The sequence below is a fragment of the Rhinoderma darwinii genome, chromosome 2 (assembly GCF_050947455.1).
Source record: "Rhinoderma darwinii isolate aRhiDar2 chromosome 2, aRhiDar2.hap1, whole genome shotgun sequence".
Lineage (NCBI taxonomy): Eukaryota > Metazoa > Chordata > Amphibia > Anura > Rhinodermatidae > Rhinoderma > Rhinoderma darwinii.
In genome coordinates, this window is record NC_134688.1 from 213,235,960 (window position 1) to 213,258,742 (window position 22,783).

Here is a 22,783-nt window from a genome sequence, read left to right on the forward strand (position 1 = left end):
TCACGGCGAGGGGTTAAACGGGTGAGATCGATACTTATATCGATCTCACCCAGCAGAGCAGGGACACCCCCAGCCCTCAGCTGCCTCTAGCAGCTGAGAGCAGGGAGATTTGACACTCCCTGCTCTGTTTACTTTATCCTGATGCAGTGCCGTAAAAAGGCATATGCATCAGAATAAAGCTCGTTAGTGGCCGCCGTTAAAAGGCGTATTGGCGGTCACTAACGGGTTAAACGGAGTATGGTGGAAGCCATTTTGTTAAACTTGTTTTCATCATAGGATTCTCTCTGATCTTAAAGTGTAACTAAACTTTCAGAAAACTTAGCATGCCTTTAGCCCATAGACGGCTATGTGAAACTTCTGAAAGATATCACTATATGGTTTTTTTGTCACAAAGTGTAGTGTGCAAGGGGCTATATGATAGAACCACACAGGGGCTTTTGAAGTCAGGGTTTTGGCAGCTGTTTACTCGCTGTAAAAATAAAAAAATTGCAGGTCGTGCGTTTGATTCTTCGGCAGAAATTGGGGGGGTTATTTATAGAACTTGTAAATGTTTGTGGTTGTATTGGCCATAGATACAGTCAGACCACCCTATGGTTACCTTTAGGCTGCATTCACACGAGCACATTACGTCCGTAATGGATGGAACGTATTTCAGCCGCAAGTTCCGGACCGAACACAGTGCAGGGAGCTGGGCTCCTAGCATCATAGTTATGTACGACGCTAGGAGTCCCTGCCTCTCCGTGGAACTACTGTCCCCTACTGAATACATGATTACAGTACGGGACAGTTGTCCCGCAGCGAGGCAGGGACTCCTAGCGTCATACATAACTATGATGCTAGGAGCCCGGCTCCCTGCAGTGTGTTCAATCCGGGACTTCCGACCGAAATACGTTCCGTCCATTACGGACGTAACATGCTCGTGTGAATCCAGCCTTAGGGCATGGCCAGACGTAGCGGAATTGCTCTGGAATTCCGCTGCGGACACTCCGCAGCGGACCCGTTTCTCCATTGCCTTCCACAGCTTTGTGGTTGGGTTCGTTTGCACGTTGCGGACAATTCCGCTGCGGAGCATAGGCTGCGGTGCGGAATTTGGTGTCCGCAGCATACAATGGTTGTTGCGGACGTGTGGCGGACTGGTTGCGGACTCATTGCGGAATTTCTCCATTGACTTCAATGTAGATGTAATGTAGATGTTATGTGTGCTGCGGAGCGTATTGGTTTTTTAAGATGACATTTTTTCATTCTGGCTGGACCTATGTGTATTTCTAGGTCTACAGCCAGACTGAGGAAGTCAATGGGGCTCCCATAATTACGGGTGACTACGTGTGTGCACCCATAATTACGGGTGACTATGTGTGTGCACCCGTAATTACGGGAGCGTTGCTAAGCAACGTCAGTAAATAGTCACTGTCCAGGGTGCTGAAAGAGTTAAGCGATCGGCAGTAACTGTTTCTGCACCCTGGACAGTGACTACCGATCACAATATAGAAGTTCATACTTACCGAGAACTCCCTGCTTCTTCCTCCAGTCCGGTTTCCCAGGATGACGTTTCAGTCTAAGTGAAGGCTGCAGCGGTCACATGGACTGCTGCGTCATCCAGGGAGGTCGGGCTGGATGCCGAAAGAGGGACGCGTCACCAAGACAACGGCCGGTAAGTATGAAATTCTTTTACTTTCACTAGGGAAAGTGCTGTTCCTTCTCTCTATCCTGCACTGATAGAGAGAAGGGAAGTACAAAACCACAAAAAAGGCTATACTTACTAAGTGGGTGGGTGAAAACCCGTTCCCAGCAGGACGCAGACAGGTCAAGAAATGCTGCAGAAGGAGGGTGCATTAAATAGTGATAGCCACTCCCACTAGCAGTGAGGGGAGTGGCGAACTAAGTGCTCACAAGTGTGCAATAAATGTGTGTCAGTGTAGTACTAGGGTGTGAATGTGTGGTGTGATCGCAATGGGGTCACTTTACGCCTTGATCTCCATGCAGGTTCAAATCGATAGGTAGGACGAGCTGCTCGGAGAAGTAACAGATACACTGAGACGTTTCTCAAGGTAAAATACTTCTAATTTATTGAACTACAAACGTTCATACTTATAGCATCAGACGAACAAAGAACATTCCATAACATATGAGTCATTTGTATATTCAAGCCTTACAGCTTCCTTTCCCATAAAAGCTCATTGGTGGAGCACCAGGTATTCCCTTATGTTTCCTTTATGCTTAGGGGGGTGGTCAAGTGATTGACCACCATCTGTTTGCAATTTTCAAGGGACGGCAGAGCATCTGCAAACTATTTCTTCTCTTAACCTTTCTAAAATACCCATTATATTGTAATACATGTTCTCCTTTATAACATTTCACTCCTTATGGTCCCAAATACATTATATATGTATATTTATACCATAACAATCCCTCCTTTTGTGATTTTACCAACACCTAAATTCCAATGCTACTTCTATCTCCGGATAGCAAGGCTTCGATCCATTTCTTCACTTGATTCACACAGGTATGTAGGTGGGGTAATCTCACAACATTCTTTCATCATAATGTATAGGCCTCTGATTGAATGCTTCCCTTATTTTACAAAATGCATAACAATTAAAACATGTAAGCAATACAAATAATATCATTAAACAAATCAATGGTTGGAAAAGCACATGTAATATTTTAGTAGCTGTAGGTGAGAATCCTGTAAAAAGTCATACCAGTGATGGGCACTAGCATCTTTAATTGCTGATGACAAATGTATCACTTCCCTAGCTGCTATTGTAGCCAATATTTTCACCCTACTTACATTATGGGCTTGGATTAGTTTTTCAACTTCTCCTGATCGTTGTAACACCTTTTTCAATTCGTCTAAAGATAAACTAAAATTTCCATAGGGCAAAGGTTCAGGTACCCATATAGTGGACATTATTTCTTCTAAAGTAGGCAGGAACACTATAGTTTGGTTCCCCCAAGTCAAATGCGTCACATTGTATAGACATCCTGAAAATGGTCCTGTGAGTTTAAACTGGCTAAGGGTCTGCTTGTTGTTAGTTATTAAACATACATGCTGTGGACCTACTTCAATATAAACCTGTAGGTTAGCTTCTGGGATTATAGTGAGTGCGCATACATTATCCTGGTGCTGCATTAGACAGGGTTCATATATCCCTGACTGTTGATTACATACATATCCTTGCTCTGTTAATTGGCACAAATCTATATTCCTTGTCTTATTTTGAGAATCTATGTGTGTTCCTTTCATTTCCGGCATCCAATATTGTCCTAATAATGTCATCGGATCAATCATTACCATTGGCATAACAATAAATTTGCATAATAGAGTAGGATTTTTCACATTAAATGCTATTAGTCTTCCTGCACACCATTTAGGTGTACACTCAGTATACTCAGGCTGTAACAATAACCACGTATCATTTCTCTTTCCTATGGGCAGAATGTCTGTCCATTGCCTAACATGACTACTAAACAATTTATTCTTAAAATTATTCATCTGTTCTTGTTGCCACATCGTTTTAAGCGTACATACTGTCCAATTTACAAAAGTTGATACATTCTGTAATGTTCTATATTCGGTTAGCATACTTTCATTAAAAACATTTAGAAACAGTTCATCTATAGCTAACCCTTTTTGCTGTAAGTCAAAGGTAGTAGGTAACCATGACGCACCTATCCTTAATGCAGTAGATGTGTCATCTCCCACTGAGTTTAATTTGTTCATAACTGTTTCTAACTGTATACCATTCAATACTCCTAATCCCGTTCCTACCCCTCCTAATAGCGTGTCATACCATTCTCTTTTTTGTCTATGACAGCTGGGGGATTCAGGGAAGGAAATATTGAAGTGTACATTCTTTTTCTGCTGTTGGGTTACAGCGCTCTTACAAGTGTGTGGGATTCTTTCCAGACTTTGTACTGTTATATGTGGCTTAAAACTATCTCTTAAAATTGTTATCAAGAATACAAAATATATTCTATTTCTTATTTCGCTATTATTCATACATAATATCATCCCATCAGTTTCTTTTATTACAATCGTAGAGTTGAGCCTCTCCTTGTTGCATCTTTCATAAGTCTTATTTATCATTTCGTTTCTATTTTTACTGGTTGTATATTTCTGTAGATACTGTAAATCTGGTTCATAACAACAAAGCAACAGCCCCGGCGTCTCTTCTTGTATGCTAATGTTGGCTGTTTTGTCTATGTGAAGGTACACAGTCCCTCCATGTGGTCCTTTTTTCCAAGTCCCTTCGGTTGTAGTCACATTTGTAGTATAACACGGGGCATTGGCCTTACAGGTGTAGTTACCCTGCTTTCTATCCACTGTGGCATTCGCCCACCCTGTCCTGAACTGTTCCAGTGATTCTGTACTGATTACGTGTACAGGAGTAGCAGTTCTGCCTTTTTGTATAAGAGAACACGCAACAACCGCCGCAACAACCGCAAAGATCTTCATTCTTCTGGCTGAAGAACCTTTTTACAATGACTGGCGTGAATCCAGCTTGCCTTTCCTTCGAGCTTCACTGAGGTGCTTGTTGTGAGTAGGACTTGAAACGGTCCGTCAAATCTTGGGTCTAGACTTTTCCTCACGTGTCTTTTAACGACCACCCAATCTCCCGGTTCTAACTTATGCGTCCCTTCAACTGAATCAGGATCTGGAATGGAAGCAAAGACTTGTGCATGCACCTTGGTCAATTGTTTGTTCAGCGTTGATACATAATCTGTTAGTCTACCATACTGCATTTGGAGCACCTGTGGAAAATAACATCCTAATCTGGGAGCCGATCCAAATAAGATCTCATATGGGCTGAGACCTGTTCTTTTTGTGGGCGTGTATCTTACTGAGAACAAGGCTAATGGTAGACACTCGGTCCATGGTTTCCCGGTTTCTACCATTGCTTTTTGGATTTTCAATTTGAGAGTCCCATTTAGTCTCTCAACCTTCCCACTGCTCTGTGGATGGTATGGTGTATGTAGGGCTTGACTTATGCCTAGAGCTGACAACACATGGTTCATGATTTCACCCGTAAAATGAGTTCCTCTGTCGCTCTCGATCACCTCTGGAACTCCATATCTGCACACCACCTCGTTGATCAGTTTCTTTGCTGTGGCTACGGCTGTAGCTTTGGTTACTGGAAATGCTTCTGGCCATCCTGAAAAGAGATCAATACAAACAAGCACATACTCATAGGTACCGACTTTTGGTAATTGAATATAGTCTATCTGTAGTCTCTGGAATGGGTAAATTGGCTTTGGGGTGTGTTTTTGTGGCACTTTCACTGTTCTCCCCACGTTATTGGTGGCACATACCATACACCCTTGTACAAACTTACTCGCTAAAGTGCTAAACCCTGGAGCATACCAGGTTTTGTTAACCAAGTCCATCATTGCTGTTTTTGACTGGTGTGTCTGTCCATGCGTTACCTGTGCCATCATAGGGAACATTGTTTGTGGCAGACACAGCTTATTTTGTTGTTGCCATAGTCCATCCGCTCTCAGGGTAGCTCCCTGATTCTGCCATCTAGTTATTTCTTCTTTGGATATTTGGTTTTGCAGATTTTGTAGTATTGTGGGGCTGATGTTGACCACGGAGTCTTCAGGATGTTGGTACATCATAACTGTTACTGGACCTACTGGCTTTAAGGCTGCTGCTTTTGCGGCTTGGTCTGCCAAAGCATTTCCTTTTGTCTCTGGTGAACTCACCTTAGTGTGAGCTTTAATTTTTACTACTGCTACTTCTGTGGGTAACATCAGGGTCTCCATCAAGTATTTTACAAAGTCTGCATTCTTTCAGGTGTACCTGCAGAGGTCAAAAACTGTCTAGCCTTCCATATAGGGCCATAGTCATGTGCAATCCCAAATGCATACCGAGAGTCAGTGTAGATATTTGCTGTTTTACCTGTGGCCTGATGGCAGGCTTGGGCAAGTGCTTTTAGTTCTGCTTCTTGTGCGGAGCGTGAGGCCGGTAAGGATGCTGTTTCAAGTACGGTATGTTCTGTGCTGACTGCATAGCCTGTGAAGAAAGAACCTTGCACACAATACCGTGAACCATCCACAAAGAGTATCAGGTCTGGATTTTGGAGTGGGGTATCTTTCACATGTGCGAACCCCACTGTTTCCTGGGCCATAAGGGCCATACAATCATGTTCTTCAGTATCTGGTAGATATTCCGACCATACTTTACCTGTCTCTACTCCCCCTTGCTCCAGAGGCAGTAAGGTAGCTGGGTTCAAAGTGGTACACCTATGGAGTGTAACCTGCTCAGGGAGAAGAAGCGCACAGGTTAATCTTAGATGTCTAGCAGTGGACAAATGCTTAGGTTGTACTTGAGTTAGAATAGCAGTAATATCATGTGGTGCAAAAACTTGGACTGGAAATGCCAGGACCAAATCTGAGGCCTTGTTTAACATTGAATTTACAGCAATGATAGCTCTCACACATGATGGGGAACCTCGGGCTACAGGGTCTAGTCTAGCTGAATAATATGCTACCGGGCGCTGCTGTGGTCCATGACTTTGTGTGAGAACTGCAGTGGCATGTCCATTTTGTTCAGTACAGTACAACCTGAAGGGTTTGTCATAGTCTGGAGTACCAAGGGCTGGAGCTGTTTGTACTACTAATTTAAGGCTATGAAAATTCTCTTCAGCTTCTGGGGTGAGTCCGAATGGCTGACTTTTTAGGCAATCATACAGGGGCTGCATGAGGATCGATGCTGATCTGATCCAGGGCCTGCAATAGGATACAAGACCCAGGAATGTCCTGAGGGTGTTTAATGACGTGGGCAATGGCAATAGAGTAATGGCTTGAACCCTATCAGGAGTAAGGTGTCGTGTGCCTTGAGCCACACAATGTCCCAAAAATACCACTTGTGTGCAACAAAACTGCAACTTGTCTTTTGATGCTTTGCAGCCATGGTTAGCTAGGAACGTGAGGAGTGACACAGAAGCCTCTGCGCACTCTTGTTGGGAGGGACAGCAAAGGAGTAGATCATCAACATACTGTAATAATACTATTTCCTCGGGAGGCACCCATTCTGCAAGTACCGACTGCATTGCGGCCGTATAGGTACTTGGAGAGTTATGTGCTCCCTGGGGCAAAACAGTCCATGCATACTGTTTTCCCTCATGTGTGAAAGCAAAAAGATACTGACTATCTGGGTGCAATGGGACTGAGAAGAAGGCATTTGCCAGATCCACCACCGTGAAATGCGAAGATGCTGCTGGGATCTGAGCCAATAATACATGGGGATTTGGCACTATCGGTGTGTTAAAAACTGTTGCCGCATTTACTGCCCTCCTGGTCTTGCTGCCCCACATGCAAAACAAGTATCCCTCCATGCTTGATTCTGCTGACCACACACTCTACACGTCCATCCCCCTGGTCCCTGCGTCGTGACTACCCCATACCCCGGTGGGCTACTTGCTTTTTCCTTTCCTTGTTTACCACCTTCATTATAACAAGTGTAGTAAAACTTATCTTTACATTCTGTTTCCCTGAAACCTCCTCGTACTACTTCTTCTGACACTTTTCTCCATGCTTCTGCTTTCCCCTGTAACTTTTTATCTTTCAACCATCCACGTTTTGTGTCACAACATTCATTCCATTTTTCCGGATCTAATCTTCCCGCTTTTCCCATTCCACATGCCTTCATTAACTGATTCGTTCCTTTTGTCACATCCTTTCCCTCTCTTTCCGCCACTACCTGTTTGGCTGTCAGTCCTTGTGGGTGCTCATCTCGTAATAGGGACACCAAGTTCCCCATTGTTGCCTAGTTATAAGTGGTCGCCTATGGGCAGACCCTAAGTTATGTAGGGGGTAATTTTCCTGATAGGTGAATTCCTTTCTCACCTATTTGAGACAGTTACTTATCCCCTCGAAACTTCTTTTTAAAGAGGGTAACCAAGTTTCCCATCTTGTGACTGTAAGTGGTGGCCTTAGGCACACCCGTATTTTGTTACAGATTTTAGCTACTGACAGATGAATTCTATTCTCATCTATTTTAGACAGTTTCTAGTTTCGGTACTTACTTTCTACTCTGGCCAGAGAATCTTCCTTTTACAGTCCTTTTATAACTAGCTTACTTTCTTCGTCTGAGAAACCACTCGAGTACGTGCCCTCCGCACCATAAGAGTAATATGACAAATATTCCTAATCCAAATAACAAGGCAAACGTAAAATCAAGCTGTTCATTTGACATGCCGGTTTATCGGACTGCAGAAAATTCTGGAATTTTGAGCTGAAAATCAGCGCATGATAATCCCCGCAAGTACTCCAATCGTGTACACACGTTCTCGGTATTTTGCCGGATTATTGGACTGCACAAAATTTTCGATTTCCGGGCTAAAATTTAGCCTATCATAATCCCCGTAGTCACCTGAAGCATGTACACATGTTTCTGGTAATTTGCCGGATTATCTGAATTTTTTTTCCAAAAACAATTTCCTTATTCTAAAATGCATTTGTGACACAAAACTGGGTTTCTACAACATTCATACAAATACTGTCATGGAGATCAGGCACTTTATCCTGAAGGTAGGATTTATTTTAGACTTGACCAGATTTTTACACTAAAAATACCCTCATGTGGCCCCTCTATTCCTTAGGAGTACTACCGGGAAGGTGACCTACCAGACAGGAAGGTGCAGAGCAGAGTTTGTAAGAATTAAGTCTTCTTACCTTGCTGCAGCAGTGGTCTGCACGTCCCTTCGTCCGGGAGGTCGCCATTCAAGTCCCGGGAGATCCCCTGGGTGGGGTGCCGTCCTTCTGGTCAAGTCTTTGTTCGGGCGCCAATTTCTGTGATCGCAATGGGGTCACTTTACGCCTTGATCTCCATGCAGGTTCAAATCGATAGGTAGGACGAGCTGCTCGGAGAAGTAACAGATACACTGAGACGTTTCTCAAGGTAAAATACTTCTAATTTATTGAACTACAAACGTTCATACTTATAGCATCAGACGAACAAAGAACATTCCATAACATATGAGTCATCTGTATATTCAAGCCTTACAGCTTCCTTTCCCATAAAAGCTCATTGGTGGAGCACCAGGTATTCCCTTATGTTTCCTTTATGCTTAGGGGGGTGGTCAAGTGATTGACCACCATCTGTTTGCAATTTTCAAGGGACGGCAGAGCATCTGCAAACTATTTCTTCTCTTAACCTTTCTAAAATACCCATTATATTGTAATACATGTTCTCCTTTATAACATTTCACTCCTTATGGTCCCAAATACATTATATATGTATATTTATACCATAACAGTGGTAAAAAAGAAATGTGTATGTACCCCATGTGCTATTCAAAGCGCTGACCCCTATTCATCACACATTTACTTTTTATTACATTATCACACAGTTCTGACAGCTCCATACATACACATTTCTTTTTTACCATACATTCACACTCTAGTACTACACTGACACACATTTATTGCACACCTGTGAGCACTTAGTTCGCCACTCCCCTCACTGCTAGTGGGAGTGGCTATCACTATTTAATGCACCCTCTTTCTACAGCATTTCTTGACCTGTCTGCGTCCTGCTGGGAACGGGTTTTCACCCACCCACCTACCTAGTAAGTATGGCCTTTTTTGTGGTTTTGAAGTTATCTATGTCCCATTCTTTCTGCTGGTGTTTTTAAATTAGGAACGAAAAGTTCTAGTTAGGGACTCGCAAGGCACTGGGGACCCTTGACGTTGGGTTGCGAGCTTTGTGTATTTTGGCCAAAATAACAACTAATACCCCATGTTTCATGGATATTTTTACTATATATACTTTTTTTCTGGACGCGGCCAGGTCTTATATGCTGGGAGGGCATGATGTGCTGGCGTTTGGTTTGGCATGCAGAGCAGCCCGCCTTAGCGAACAGCAGCGGCGTTACAAATAGACTGTGATCCGGCAAGATATGCTATGCCTGACGACCAGCACATTATCCCTCCACGTATTACACATAGTACTGACACCCCATGTACTATTCACAGTACTGACCCCCATTCATCACACATTTACTTTTTATTACATTATCACACAGTTCTGACAGCTCCATACATACACATTTCTTCTTTTTTACCATACATTCACACCCTAGCATTACACTGACACTGACACTCATTTATCGCACACCTGTGAGCACTTAGTTCGCCACTCCCCTCAAGACTAGTGGGAGTGGCTATCACTATTTAATGCACCCTCCTTCTGCAGCATTTCTTGACCTGTCTGCGTCCTGCTAGGAATGGGTTTTCACCCACCCACTTAGTTAGGCCGCATGCACACGACCGTGCCCGCAATCACGGCCCGAGATTGCGGGCACGGCCGGCCGCTGACTGACAGCCGCATTTTCGGGCCGTGCTCCCATACAAAGTATGGGAGCATGGCCCGCAAAATGCGAAAGAACGGACATGTTCCATAATTCCTGGAACATTTCCACGGCACTGACACCCTTCCGTAGTGCTACGGAAAGGTGTCAGTGTTCAATGAAAGTGAATGGCTCCGTTCTTGCGGACCGCAATTGCGGTCCGCAAAAACGGAGGTTTTTTGCTGTCGGGTGCATGGGGCCTAAGTATGGCATTTTTTGTGGTTTTGAAGTTATCTATGTCCCATTCTTTCTGCTTGAGAAGGGAAGTACTTTCACCTCAATACTTTCACTCAAGGCTAGTCCGCATCAATTTAATGCTCATTTTGGGCAGATCCGCCACAGAATCTGCAATGCAGATTCTGTGCGGCATTGATGCGGACAGTTGCGGAAGAGATACGCCACGTCTGGGCATGCCCTTAGTGTTTGGAAGGCCTAAATCTCCCCCTAAGCTATGCATTTATAGCAGAATGTGTGCACGCTTTACACAGGAGAAGGTAGTGTTCTCATTTCTCAAGAGCAGCGCTGGAATCCATGCAGTAAAAAACACAAGCAGTAGAAGTAATATCTGAGTTATTAGCTGAGCTTTTGGAACAAATTATTAACACAGTATGAACCAAATCATTTCCATTTTGTACATTTATTACACCACCTATTAGGGCTTGTCCACACACTCTGGAATTGCCGAGTTTTTTTTTCGGCCGGAAAAAATGAAGCAAGATAAAGTAGCAGCATAGTGGATGAGATTTAACAAATCTCATCCACATGCTGCGTAAAATTTTCGGACCGCAACATGTCAATTCCTGCTACGGAAAGTGTGCAGAATTGCTGCGTTTTCATAGGCAATGTCTCCATCTCCTAACATTGGGAGGAACGTAGCAATTTCCGCACCATTTTCTGCCGTGAAAACCGCAGGAAATTATGCGTTTTTGCCGCACCGGAAAGCCATTGACTTTCAACTACATTTTCTTCAGCAATTCTGTTGTGTGTGGACAAGCCCTTAGGGTATGTTCACACGCAGTGACTAAAAACGTCTGAAAATACGGAGCTGTTTTCAGGCGAAAACATCTCCTGATTTCCAGATGTTTTTGTAGCAACTCGCGTTTATCGCGGCGTATTTTACGGCCGTTTTTGGAGCGGTTTTTCAATGGAGTCAATGAAAAACGCCTCCAAAAACGTCCCAAGAAGTGTCCTGCACTTCTTTTGGCGAGTCGTCATTTTATGTGCTGTATTTTGACAGCGACGCGTACAATTAATGCTCGCGGGAACAGAACATCGTAATTCCCATTGAAAGCAACGGGCAGATGTTTGTAGGCGTATTAGGGGCATTTTTTCAGGCGTAATTCGAGGCGTAAAACACCCGAATTACGTCTGAAACCACTGTGTGTGAACATACCCTAAGGGTATGTTCACACAGCCCATTTACGGACGTAATTCGGGCGTTTTTGCCCCAAATTACGTCCGAAAATAGCGCCTCAATAGCGCTGACAAACATCTGCCCATTGAAAGCAATGGGCAGACGTTTGTCTGTTCACACGAGGCGTAATTTAAGCGCCGCTGTCAAATGACGGCGCGTAAATAGACGCCCGCGGCAAAGAAGTGACCTGTCACTTCTTTGGCCGTAATTGGAGCCGTTATTCATTGACTCCAATGAATAGCAGTGCCAATTACATCCGTAATGGACGCGGCGTTCAAGCGCCTGCACATGCCGGTACGGCTGAAATTACGGGGATGTTTTCAGGCTGAAACATCCCCGTAATTTCAGCCGTAACGGACGCCCTCGTGTGAACATACCCTAACAAGTATTGCTGATACTCCTGATCTATGTATCACATTCTAGACAGAATACAACTGATAGCAATGACAGGTGCGGATATCATTTCATTTGGCTGTTCTGCTGTCCATTTCTTCTGGCAAGAGGCTAAAACATTTTGGATACCTGTCAGGAATCCGTTGCATCATCCTCTGTAGCTGCTGTGTGTATTGGTGCAAGCTCTCTAGGTTCCTCCTCTGGCTTAGGTTTCTTTACAAATTTTATAAGCAAAATAGAACTAAAGATCATCATCACAACCACAGCTACGTATGGAAACCATATGTACCGATGTGTTTCTGCAAATAAAATGTAAATTTTTTGTAATGTGTATAGTTACCTTAATATTTATGTGAAAAACAACAACTCAGGAGTGTTTAGCTCTGCAAGATGCGACACCATGCACTAGTAATAAAGGTGACCTAGCCGGATATCCATTGGTCTGAAGAACTCCCTAATAAATTACAGTGGTAAACTAATTTTTCACTTGTTTCCATATAAGTACCAATTCTTCGACAATTACAGGATTGTATATAGAAATAATTCATAAATTTATTTCAAAAGTGTGTTGGTATTAAGATTCTAGCAATCTTTTCTGGAGCCTCATAAATATATTGCACATAGAGCCATGTCTAATACAACTGGCAATGAAATGAAATTGCTGGACATGGAACTCTATTATTGAATGAAGCTGCTGCGACTCCTAGCGATCTGCTATAATCAGTAGGCAGTAGGGGAACCTAGCATCAAGTGTTCAATCCCCTTGCAGCGCCACCGCAGGGAAAACAAAACATTACATGGTGCCCATTGAAATCTGCCCATGTTATTTGTGAACGTGCTGGGTCCTGCAAAGTGAGAGAGACTGTTTGAGGCCACTCTCTGCTCTGGCTTCTAGATAAAGGTTATAAATGACCCCATCCCAACAGGATGTAAGGTACAAATTGCCTGGAAGATGTTGATACATACAGGACAGGCAGTAGATGAATGGGATTAGATGAACATGTTATATGTCGATGCAGAGTACTGATAACTTGCTTACAATTCTCCCAACATTCAATAAAGTTATTGAAACCTAAATGAAGGACGGAATTCATTACTCTTACGCCTCATGCACAAGACCAAGTGTGCCCTCTGACATGTTCTATCTTTCCTCGAATCGGAGACTCGGACCATTTTTCACTGACCCGATTCACCCGCTGAAGTGAATGGGTCCATGAAGATTATCGGGTGCCACTCGGATTCCATCAAAATCAGCCCGAGTGGCACAAACGGTCGTGTGCATGAGGCATTACTTTAATAAGAAGGGAATTGAGCTTACCTTTATGGACTGTGATATTGACAGAGGTCATTTCAATTGTCTTGAGCTGTTCTGTTTCAATTAAACAGATATAGATCCCATTATCATTGGCATTAAGCTTGGGTAAATTCAGATTGTGTTTCTCATTTATCTTTATCCTCTTCTCATAAGCTGTAGAAATGTTAGGCTTTAAATTGTTGATTGAGGCTATTGTCATTTCATTTGTTTCTTGTCTTCGATGCCATTTGGCGTAGAAATCAGTGTTTGCGGTTTTACAAAAATTGCATCCACATGTAACACTGTCATCCTTTTCAATGATAGGCTCTAAAAAAATAAATACATAGAAAATGAATTAATATTAATGTTATGCAAGTATGACTAGGAGTTACTATACCGCAGTGATCATGCTCACATACCAAGACAAAATGCACTTTAGTAGGCATTGTGGTCTGAAGTAGGACCTGGCCTTTAAACCATCCTGCCCTCATCTGTGAGCAAGATCAGGGAAAGCTAGCAATGGTGAAGTTCAGTAACAGTATCAGGGTAGGTTATACTAGGTTTCAGGTATATACAAGTGTACATAATAAAGGAGGCACCAGATGTGAATATGCATAGATATTATTTGGCTATGTTCACACGGAGTATTTTGGGGAGGAATATCTGCCTCAAAATTCCGTTTGGAACTTTGAGGCAGATTTTCCTCTCCTTGCACGCCGATTTTCGCCCCGTTTTTCGCCCGCGGCCATTGAGCGCCGCGGGCATAAAACAGCGCGAAATACGCTTTCTCTGCCTCCCATTGAAGTCAATGGGAGGTCAGAGGCGGAAGCGCCCGAAGATAGGGCATGTCGCTTCTTTTTCCCGCGAGGCAGTTTTACGGCTCGTGGGAAAAAGACGCAGACGCCTCCCATTGAAATCAATGGGAGGCGTTCTCGGGCCGTTTTTGCCGAGTTTTGCGACGCGGTTTCCGCCTCAAAAAACTCGGCAAAATACTCTGTGTGAACATAGCCAGAGTGTGTAAAACGGTTATTCTGAACACACCGTTCACCCATAACATTATAAACAATGACAGGTAAACTAAGGAACATTGGTTATTTAGTTACAATGGCGCCTTTCAAACGGTGGGATATATTAAGCAGCAAGTGAACAGTCAGTTCTTGAAGTTGATTTGTTGAAAGCAAAAAAAAATGGGTAAGCGTAAGGATCTGAGCAACTTTGACAAGGGCCAAATTGTGATGGATAGAAGACTGAGTCATTGCATCTCCAAAATGGCAGGTCATGTGGGGTGTTCCCAGTGTAGTAGTTAGTACCTACCAAAAGTGGTCAAAGAAAGGACCAATGGTGAACCAGCCAGTGGGTCATGGGCACCCAAGGCTCATTGATGTGTGTGGGGAGGGAAGGCTAGCCTGTCTAGTCCAATCCCACTGAAAAACTAATGTACCACAAATTGCTGAAAAAGTCACTGCTGTCTATGATGGAAAGGTGTCAGAACACACAGTGTATCGCAGTTTGCTGCATTTGGGGCTAAGCATCCGCAGATTGGTCGGAGTGCCCTTGCTGACCCCTGTCCATTGCCAAAAGCCCATACAATAGGCATGTAAGCCTTAGAACAGGAACAATGGAAGAAGGTGGCCTTTTCTATTGAGTCACGTTTTCTTTTAGATCATGTGGATGGCCAAGTGCGTGTATGTCGCCAACCTGAGGAAGAGATGACACCATGATGCACTATAGTAAGGCGAGCTGGCGGAGGCAGTGTGATTCTCTGGGCAATGTTTTGCTGGGAAACCTTGGGTACTGGTATTCATGTGGATGTTAATTTGACACGTACCACCGAGCTAAACATTGTTGTAGACCAAGTACACCCCTTCATGGGAACTGTATTCTCTAATGGCAGTGCCCTCTTTCAGCTGGATAATGTGCCCTGCCACACTGAAAAAATTGCTCAGAATTGGTTTGAGGAACATGACAGAGTTCAAGGTGTTAAATTCCCCAGAATCTCAATCTATGATCGAGCAACTGTGGGATCTGCTGGAAAAACACGTCCGAATCACCATGGAGATCCCACTTCACAACTTACAAGACGTTAAAGCTATGTTAAACTTTTAGCACATTTTTGTTTTTTCATAAAACAACGTATTAGAGGGTTTTAGGCAACTTTTTAATTGTTTTTTATTTAAAAAAAAATTAATTACTTTTTGAGATACAGCTTCTATGTATCCAGGACACACAGAAGCTGTATCTTGCACTCAAACCCGAATCCATCAGGTCAGCCAGACTGACTGCTTCGGTGACAGCGATCCATCTGCTATCGATCACATCTAAGTAATGAACTTATAAACGCAGGAACCGCTGTCACCGAAGCCATCAGTCCTGCTGACCTGACTGATTCTGGTTTGAGCACAAGATACAGCTTCTATGTGTCCATGACACATAGCTGTATCTCAAAAAGTAAAAGGTTTTTCAAAACAAAAAACAATTAAAGAGTTGTCTAAAATACCCTAATACGTTGTCTTATGAAAACAAAAATGCACTAAAAGTTTAACTTAGCCTTTACATCTTGCAAGTTGTGAGGTGGGATCTCCTTACCAACCAGAATCCGTCAGGTCCGCAGGACTGACGGCTTCGGTGACAGCGGTTCCTGCGTTTATAAGTTCATGACTTAGATGTGATCGATAACAGGTGGATTACTGTCACCAAAGCCATCAGTCTTGCTGACATGACGGATTCGAGTTTAAGCACAAGATACAGCTTCTATGTATCCAGGATACATAGCTGTATCTCAAAAAGTTATATTAAAAAAACAACTACAAATTTATCTAAAATCCTCTAATATGTTGTTTTATAAAAATAAAAAAGTGCTCAAAGGTTTACGTAGCCTTTAAAGAATCTGCTGCTAACATCTTGGTTTCAGATACCACAGGATACCTTCAGAGGTCTTGTGGAGTCCATGCCTCAACAGATCAGAACTGTTTTAGTGGCATAAGGGGGACTTCTATAATAATACGATATATTAGGCAGGTGATTTTAATGTCATGGCTGAACAGTGTATAGAGTGCTATTTACATGCAACAAAATATGAAAAGTTTGAAAGCAAATCTTACCCTTCTTTGTCCAGGTACCCGTCCAGCTGCTTTGTACAATCGAGCACTCTATAGTGCACCGAAATTTTAGAGAATCACTACGGACAGTATAGGAGCTACTAGTAACTTGTTCTTCTTTAAACTTTTGGTCATTCACATACCACTTTATAGAAATGTTTTCTGAACAAGAGGCATTTAAAACAGAGCATATGACATTTAGCAGACCATTCTCATCCCACTTATATTCCATTGTGTATTGAACGTCTGCAAAACAAAAGTAGTATTATCAAACAACTGAGAGCCAATCTTGGACCATCTCTGATCTGTGTTTTTTTCTGTTGGATTGTTATTATTTTTTACAGTGAAAGCACTGCAGCATCAACATGAGATCTGTAAACCGTGCGATTCGTGAACTGAGACCCTAGCGGAGACTAGAGCCATCTGCAGATTATTGCATTATCTTCTGGGATGTTTGATGAGTTATTTTGGCTAGTAAAGCTTAAAAACTATGCGTAGTCCTTTCTTTTCTTCTTTTGAGATGTCTTTCTTTTACTGTGGTTTATTGGCATCCCAGCACCTTTTTTTATACTTGGCATCTCTCAATGTGCATGCTATTTCAATAGAGCGGAGGTTGAAAAGGCTGCCAGGCACCTCTGGTATTGCTCATCTCTAGGGGAAATAAATAGGATTGGACAAGAAAAATAGATCCTGTTGGATTCTTATTTCTTATGATAGGACACCTCAACCAAGGTTCGGCCTGGCCCCGTAAATATGAGAGTCAAGATCGGTGTGCAGTGATTACTAAGCTCGAGAAGGATATGTGGCTCTTAGGTGCCAGTTATCATAGCCTTGTTGTACTATTTAAAAAGCTCTGTTCACACCACATTCTGCCTATACTGTTCAGGTATATTTTCTGACATAGAAGACAAATATTTCTTACCTATAACCCTCAAATCCATTTTATCTTCCATATTTCCTGCATTTGTGCTTACATAGCATATATATGTATTTTCATCACTTTTTTTCAGGCCCAGTATGTGCAGAGAAGCATTTCCTTTACTTATTTCATTTAAAAATAGTGACGTTCTTCCAGAATATTCTTTGTCTTGGTTCTGCAGTTGGTCCATTGTCCCATAATATGAGTGCACTTTTTTGTTGTTGCTAGTAGTCCAATGAATGACCTCATTCCCCCCAGGTTTAAAAAAACACGGCAAGATGACATTTTTGTTTTGTTCACCAAAAAGTGCATCTGTAAAACATGAAAGACAGGAGATTGTTTAATGCGAATTTACAAAAACCATCATGAAAGTATCTTCTGTTAATATAAACATACTGTGTAGACCAAATCTAAGTAAAGCATTTTAAAATTCTTGTCTACAACTATATTCTAGTTTAGAATTTGTTGACTGTTTTGCCAAACATCTTTAGGCAGGCTAAAATAAGTTTGCCATCTCTGCCGTAAAAGTGACATTTCTTGCTGATGTGTTCTGGGGAACCCCTGACAAGGTTTTAACCCCTTCCCGCTGCAACCACTTTTGGTCTTCCTGACAGAGCCTTACTTTTGAAATCTGACGTGTAACTTTATGTGGTAATAACTTTAAAATGAACTATCCAAGCAATTCTGAAACTGTTTTCTCATGACGCATTGTACTTTATGTCAGAGGTAAAATTTGGTCGATACATTCATTGCTTATTTGTGAAAAACACCAAAATGTTGAGAAAATGTACAAAAATTTGCATTTTCCTAAATTTAAATGTATCTGCTTGGAAGACAGATAGTAATACCACAGAAAATAGTTGCTAATTAACATTTCCCATATGTCAACTTTATGTAGGCATTATTTTTTAAACATACTTTTATTTTTCCAGGACGTAACAAGGCTTATAAGTTTAGCAGAAATTTCTCACATTTTCAAGAAAATGTCAATAAACCGTTTTTATTAGGGACCAGTTCAGTACCAGTACCGAAGTGGCTTTGAGAGGCCTATATATATATATACACACACACACACACACACACACACACACATACACACACACACACACACACACAGATGTAGCCATCTCTAACTTGACTGTGATAACTTGCTGCAGCATGATATCACACAACAAAAGCCATTGAAATGTCATTGAAAAAGTAAAATTGAGGGATCTAGCCACTGTTTATTTAATGCGTTAAAAATCAAGGTAAGGACCAGGGTCATAGCTAAAGGCTCATGGACCCCGATGCAATGTTCTTCTTGGGCCGCTCTCCTCCCCAAACTTCTCATGGCCGATGGCCCACAGCTTTCAGCTGCATCGCTGGGTCTCCTAAGTGATCCAACAATGCAGTACTAGCAGCCAGGGGCATCACTAAGGACTTAAAGAGGCTCTGTCACCAGATTTTGCAACCCCTATCTGCTATTGCAGCAGATAGGCGCTGCAATGTAGATTACAGTAACGTTTTTATTTTTAAAAAACGAGCATTTTTGGCCAAGTTATGACCATTTTCGTATTTATGCAAATGAGACTTGCAAAAGTACAACTGGGCGTGTTGAAAAGTAAAAGTACAACTGGGCGTGTATTATGTGCAGACAGTATCACACATTATAGGATTAGATATAGGGCCCACCTCGCTGACATTGCGGCTCCAGCGCTGGACCCAGAAAAGGGAAGTATAAGAATTCTTTTCCTTTTTGAAGTGTTACTAATTATTTTTGTGTGTTTGTGTTTTTTTACATGTTCAGTTGTTGGACTACTTCAGATTTGAGGACTACTTCGATAACTGCGTTTTTTTTTATTCTCAATAAAATGGATAACGAGTGTTGTGTGGAATTTTTTTTCAATAAAATATTTTATCTTTGTATTTGTTTAAACTTTATAACTACCACCTTAGAAATAGATGCTGGCTGATTGACAATGCCCATTACTAAGGGGGGGGGGGGAATTAATGTTAGACATGAAGAGGTTAACACTCATCCCCATTATTACCCAAGTACCCAGCGCCACCAGGGGTACCGGGAAGAGCCGGGTACGATCCAGTACACGACAATCTGCAGTGACGGAGGGGCACTGGGGCGGCCGCAGGCTGGTATTGTTAGGCTGGGAAAGGCCAAAAACTGTGACCCTTCCAACCCTGGTAATGCTGCCTGCTGCTGCTATGTTGTATCTGGCTGGTTATCAAAAATGGGGGAACCCCACATTGTGCTGTCCAATTATTTAAAGAACCCCAACATTTGTAAATCAAACTTCTCTAGAGTACGGAAATACCCCACATGTGGTCATAAATGGCTGTTTGGGCACACGGCAGGGCTCAGAACGGAAAGAGCCATTTTGCTATTGGAGCGCAGATCTTTCTGGTTTGGTTTCTGGGCGCCATGTTGCATTTGCAAAGCCCCTGAGGTACCAGTACAGTGGAAACCCCAGAGAAGTAAGCTCATTTTGGAAACTACACCCGCAAGGTATTCACCTAGGAGTGTAGTGAGCATTTTAACCCCACAGGTGTTTTCCAGAAATTAGTGTGCACTGGATGTTGTAGAGGGAAAATTTAAATTTTTGCATAGATATGCCAATATGTGGTGCCCAGCTTGTGCCACCACAACAAGACAACTCTCTAATTATTATGCTGTGTTTACCGGTTGTAAATTCACCCTTCATGTGGCCCTAATCTTTTACCTGGACATTGGACCAGGCTCGGGAGTGAAAGAGTACCATGCGAAATTAAGGCCTAATTTGACGATTTGCAAAGTATTGGTTCACATTTGCAGGACTCTGATATGAAATAATAAAAGAAACCCCTGACAAGTGACCCCATTTTGGAAACTTTACCCCTCAAGGCATTTATTAAGGTGTGTAGTGAGCCTTTGGAACGCAGATTTTGCTTGGCAGTAGCTTTGTTTGGAGATTTACTGGTATTTTAGTTTATAATGGGGGGGGGGGGCATAGATAGGCTGGGCAGAGTACATCAGGGCATAACAAGGTGGTATAATGATGGGGTAAAAAAATAAAATTATCCATGGATTTTTTTTATACTTTGAAGCAATACCCTATGCACATGCCAGTGTTGCATTGATAAATGGTGTCCTTTCTTATCCCTTTTTGGTACACACTCAGCACCTTTGCAGTTTGGGGATTTTTTCTGGGAATTAAGTTTGGGCCCTCCCCTTCCTGGTTCCCTAATATTAGGGCTTTGATAATCACCTCTTGAAACAGAAGAAATGTTCCCCTCGGGCGTGCACATCTGCATATTTTTCGTTTCCATACTTATGGGAGCCATAACTTATTTTATTTTTTTCATAGACGTAGTGGTATGAGGGCTGTTTTTTGTAGGTCGAGCTGTAGTTTTTATTGGTACAATTTTGGGGTACATGAGACTTTTTGATCCCTTTTTATTCCATTTTAGTGATAAAAAATAGCAATTCCTGCATAGTTTTTCATTTTTTTTAGTGCGGCATTAACCGTTCTGTATAAATTACATGTTAACTTAATTGTGCTGGTCAGTACGATTATGGCTATAGCAAATTTATATAGTTTTACTACTTTTACTCAATAAAACATTTATTTTTTTTAAAAATCATGTTTTTGGGTCACCATATTCTGAGAGCCATACATTTCTTTGCTTTTCCGTCTACAGAGCTGTGAGAGTGCTTTTTTTTTGAGGGAGGGACGAACTGTCATTTTTATTGGCACCATTGTAGGGTACTTGTGACTTTTTGATCACTTTTTATGCTATTTGTTTGGGAGGCAAGGTGACCAAAAAACAGTAATTCTGGCACAGTTTTAAAAAAAAAAAAAAATTTTCAGCCTTCACCCTGCCTTCTAAATTATATGTTAATTTATTCAGTATGAATCCGGCGCTACCAAATGTATATATTTTACACAATAAAATTACTGTTTTGTAAAAAAATAAAAATATTTCGCCGTGTTCTGAGGACCATAACTTTTTTAAATTTTTATTGGCGGGGCTGTCTGAGGGTTTGAATTTTGCAAGACAAGCTGTAGGTTTTATTGGTACCATTTTTAGAGACATGCGACTTTTTGATCACTTTTTTAAAAATTTTTGGAATGCAAAGTAACCGAAAAACAGCAATTCTGACTTAGGCTGGGTTCACACGACCATGTTACGTCCGTAATGTACGGAATGTATTTCGGCCGGAAGACCCGGACCGAACACACTGCAGGGGGCCGGGCTCCTAGCATCATAGTGATGTACGACGCTAGGAGTCCCTGCCTCGCTGCAGGACAACTGTCCCGTACTGTAATCATGATTACAGTACGGGACAGTAGTTCCACGGTGTGAGCGTCGATCTGCGCAGCATCCACAGGTGTGCATCATTATTAGTGCCAGCTACCCTCTATATAGTCCCCCTTATTTTAATATTCGTTAGCCTCCTGACGAAGCCAGTCCGTGGCGAAACGCGCGTCGAGGCGTTTTTGCTCCTGTGTTCCAGCTCAGCTCTCTCCCATCATGTCCCTGGGTATGTGTGTTCTTCTTTTTCATTATTAGGATATCTATTGATGTTGTTGTTACTGCCATTTTCCTGCTTGGTTCTCCTCACATTTTTCGTTACATATCTCCAGAGCTATATAGCAGATTACTGTTCCTTATATACTATGCAGTCTCCATAGCATCTCTTGATATATTCATTCCTACAACACATATCTATTATTCATCTTCTATTTTGGGATTTGACTTTGGATGGTAGACTCTGAGCTGGATCAGGTTTGCGTAACCCTTTGGTATACTTATCAGTCTACCGTGCTGCTGCTCTCCATATGTTTGTTTGTATGTTTATTGTATTTTATGTGATATCATGTATTGTTATTTACTAATAAAGATCTATATATTCTTTTACAATACGTGACTATTATATTTTGAATATCATTCATTGGGGTGTGTTATCCCCCGTGCTTCATTGCTTCTCGGTTGTCTCAGTAGTTCCACGCAGAGGCAGGGACTCCTAGCATCGTACATCACTATGATGCTAGGAGCCCGGCCCCCTGCAGTGTGTTCGGTCCGGGTCTTCCGGCCGAAATACGTTCCGTACATTACGGACGTAACATGGTCGTGTGAACCCAGCCTTAGTTTTTTAGGTGTTTTTTTTTTTTTTTACAGTGCTCATCATGTAGGATAAATATCATTATATTTTCATACCAATCATGTATAGTTTATATTTTTTTTCTCTTTTTTCAGCTACAAACCACTTAGATGTTGCGGTCGCTTTTGACAGTGGCATTTAAGGGGTTAATGGCGGGGATTGGAGCTAAC

The 22,783-nt window shown here is 42.2% G+C and overlaps 1 protein-coding gene across 1 annotated transcript in view; it reads right to left on the minus strand.

Annotated features, from left to right (window-relative positions):
* The window catches only part of HHLA2 (HHLA2 member of B7 family), a 122,402-nt gene that overhangs the window by 1,572 nt on the left and 98,047 nt on the right, over positions 1–22,783 (minus strand). The window contains exons 4-7 of the mRNA XM_075851120.1: positions 17,477–17,785; positions 16,558–16,800; positions 13,481–13,783; positions 5,903–6,016 (exon numbers count right to left, since the gene is read on the minus strand). Of these exons, the coding sequence (XP_075707235.1) occupies positions 5,903–6,016; positions 13,481–13,783; positions 16,558–16,800; positions 17,477–17,785 (969 nt within the window). The remainder of the gene's footprint in view (positions 1–5,902; positions 6,017–13,480; positions 13,784–16,557; positions 16,801–17,476; positions 17,786–22,783) is intronic.